Below are 1,520 nucleotides of genomic sequence, written 5' to 3' on the forward strand. Positions count from 1 at the left end.
GCACATTACAAGCCCGATATGGTTATGACATCCAAGGGGGAGTGTTATAAATCCATGATATGGATATGTGGATTGCCATTAACCATCAAGGAGGTTTACATCCGACCAGACTATCCGGTCCGTCTACATCCGTCTCCGGTCCGTCTACATCCGTCTCTGGTCCGTCTACATCCGTCTTCGGTCCGTCTACATCCGTCTCCGGTCCGTCTACATCCGTCCAAGACTAGTCAAGATGAAGACTCATTCAACCGGAGCATTTATGAGCTTTGACCAAGTCTGTATCTTTGTGGTCAATATGTATTAAATGTGTAGATTCTCTCCTTGCTGTAAACCCTAGTGACCCTCCACTATATATTGGTAGTGAGAGCTAATGAGAATGACACAACTTACACAGCAACACTTCTCTCATATTTCTAACATTTGTTTTGATATATAAAAATTGTTAACTTATTTGAATTGAGAAAATCTAGGATAACGAATAACAATCTAAATAATTAAATATTAGTTAAAAACTTTTTTGAATGGCTATTATTCACATATTCTTTGAACTTATAATTAGTGTTATTAATATTAATTGGAACTTATAAAAATCCGACGAAAAAGGGGTCTTTGTTAACGAATCCACCTTCGAATTGTGAAGAAGGCATTCGAGTGATGGGCCAAATCATTGGGCCTAAACAAAATTACTAAAATATATATAATCTTCGTCCGTCTCTCTGTTAGACCAAAATCGCTTATAGGAGAGAGGGTAGAAGAGACGAGAAAGATAAATGAGGCCGATGCAACTGGATATGTTGGCGGAGATGGATGATGCAGGTTCTTCGATGGCCATGGACGTAGATGACATCGAAGCCATGGAGATGCTCAGCGAAGGAGGACTTATCTCTGAGAACAAGCTCGCCGACGCCGATTTCTTCAACAAGTTCGACGACGATTTCGACGACACCGATATCAACTGATCTTCTTTAGCTCTCTATGGTTTCAGATTTCCCCTTGTTTGGTTGAGTTTTTATGTAATTTCTGGAAGAATCTATATTCCCCCGTTGATTAGGGATTCTGTGTTTGCGAATCGAAGTTCCTATCTGAACATTAAGTATGATCTCTACATGTCTTGTGGGTTTTGCTTACTATCCTCTTGGAACAGATTTAACATTTGGGTACCTTAATTGTTTTGCCTTTGTTTCTTTCTGGAGTTGGAATCTGTTTTTGTTTTCTTGCTAATTTAGCTTCAACCTAATCTCTTAAGGTGTTTCTCGTTGTATCTGAGATGTGCATAGACATAAACTTCGTTTATTGCGTATGGTAGAAACTTCCCTGCATCTTGTTTTGCTTCGTATGATGCTTTATTCGACGTTGTTTGTTTGTGATTTCACTTCTATCAAACATGTGTTTTCATCTCGCTCTCTGTCATAGTTTGTGATTGATGTTGATCTAAAATGAAAAGTGGAGATAACCAAGCATAGCCATAAAACTTTGATGATGGCTTAACTAGAAGTTTTCTGCATCCTCTTTTGATTAAA

General features: G+C 38.5%; 1 protein-coding gene across 1 annotated transcript; it reads left to right on the forward strand.

Annotated features, from left to right (window-relative positions):
- Positions 1-714: 714 nt before the first annotated feature.
- On the forward strand, positions 715-1,186 carry LOC106311007 (small acidic protein 1). Its single transcript, XM_013748237.1, has one exon. It carries the CDS (start codon positions 771-773, stop codon positions 957-959), a length of 189 nt encoding a protein of 62 aa, XP_013603691.1. The 5' UTR covers positions 715-770; the 3' UTR covers positions 960-1,186.
- The last annotated feature ends 334 nt before the right edge of the window (positions 1,187-1,520 follow it).

This window comes from Brassica oleracea, chromosome C8, assembly GCF_000695525.1.
Source record: "Brassica oleracea var. oleracea cultivar TO1000 chromosome C8, BOL, whole genome shotgun sequence".
Lineage (NCBI taxonomy): Eukaryota > Viridiplantae > Streptophyta > Magnoliopsida > Brassicales > Brassicaceae > Brassica > Brassica oleracea.

What these genes read in the sequence shown, in the direction of transcription:
- LOC106311007 (XM_013748237.1), top strand. Translation starts at nt 771, where the DNA reads ATGAGGCCGATGCAACTGGATATGTTGGCGGAGATGGATGATGCAGGT.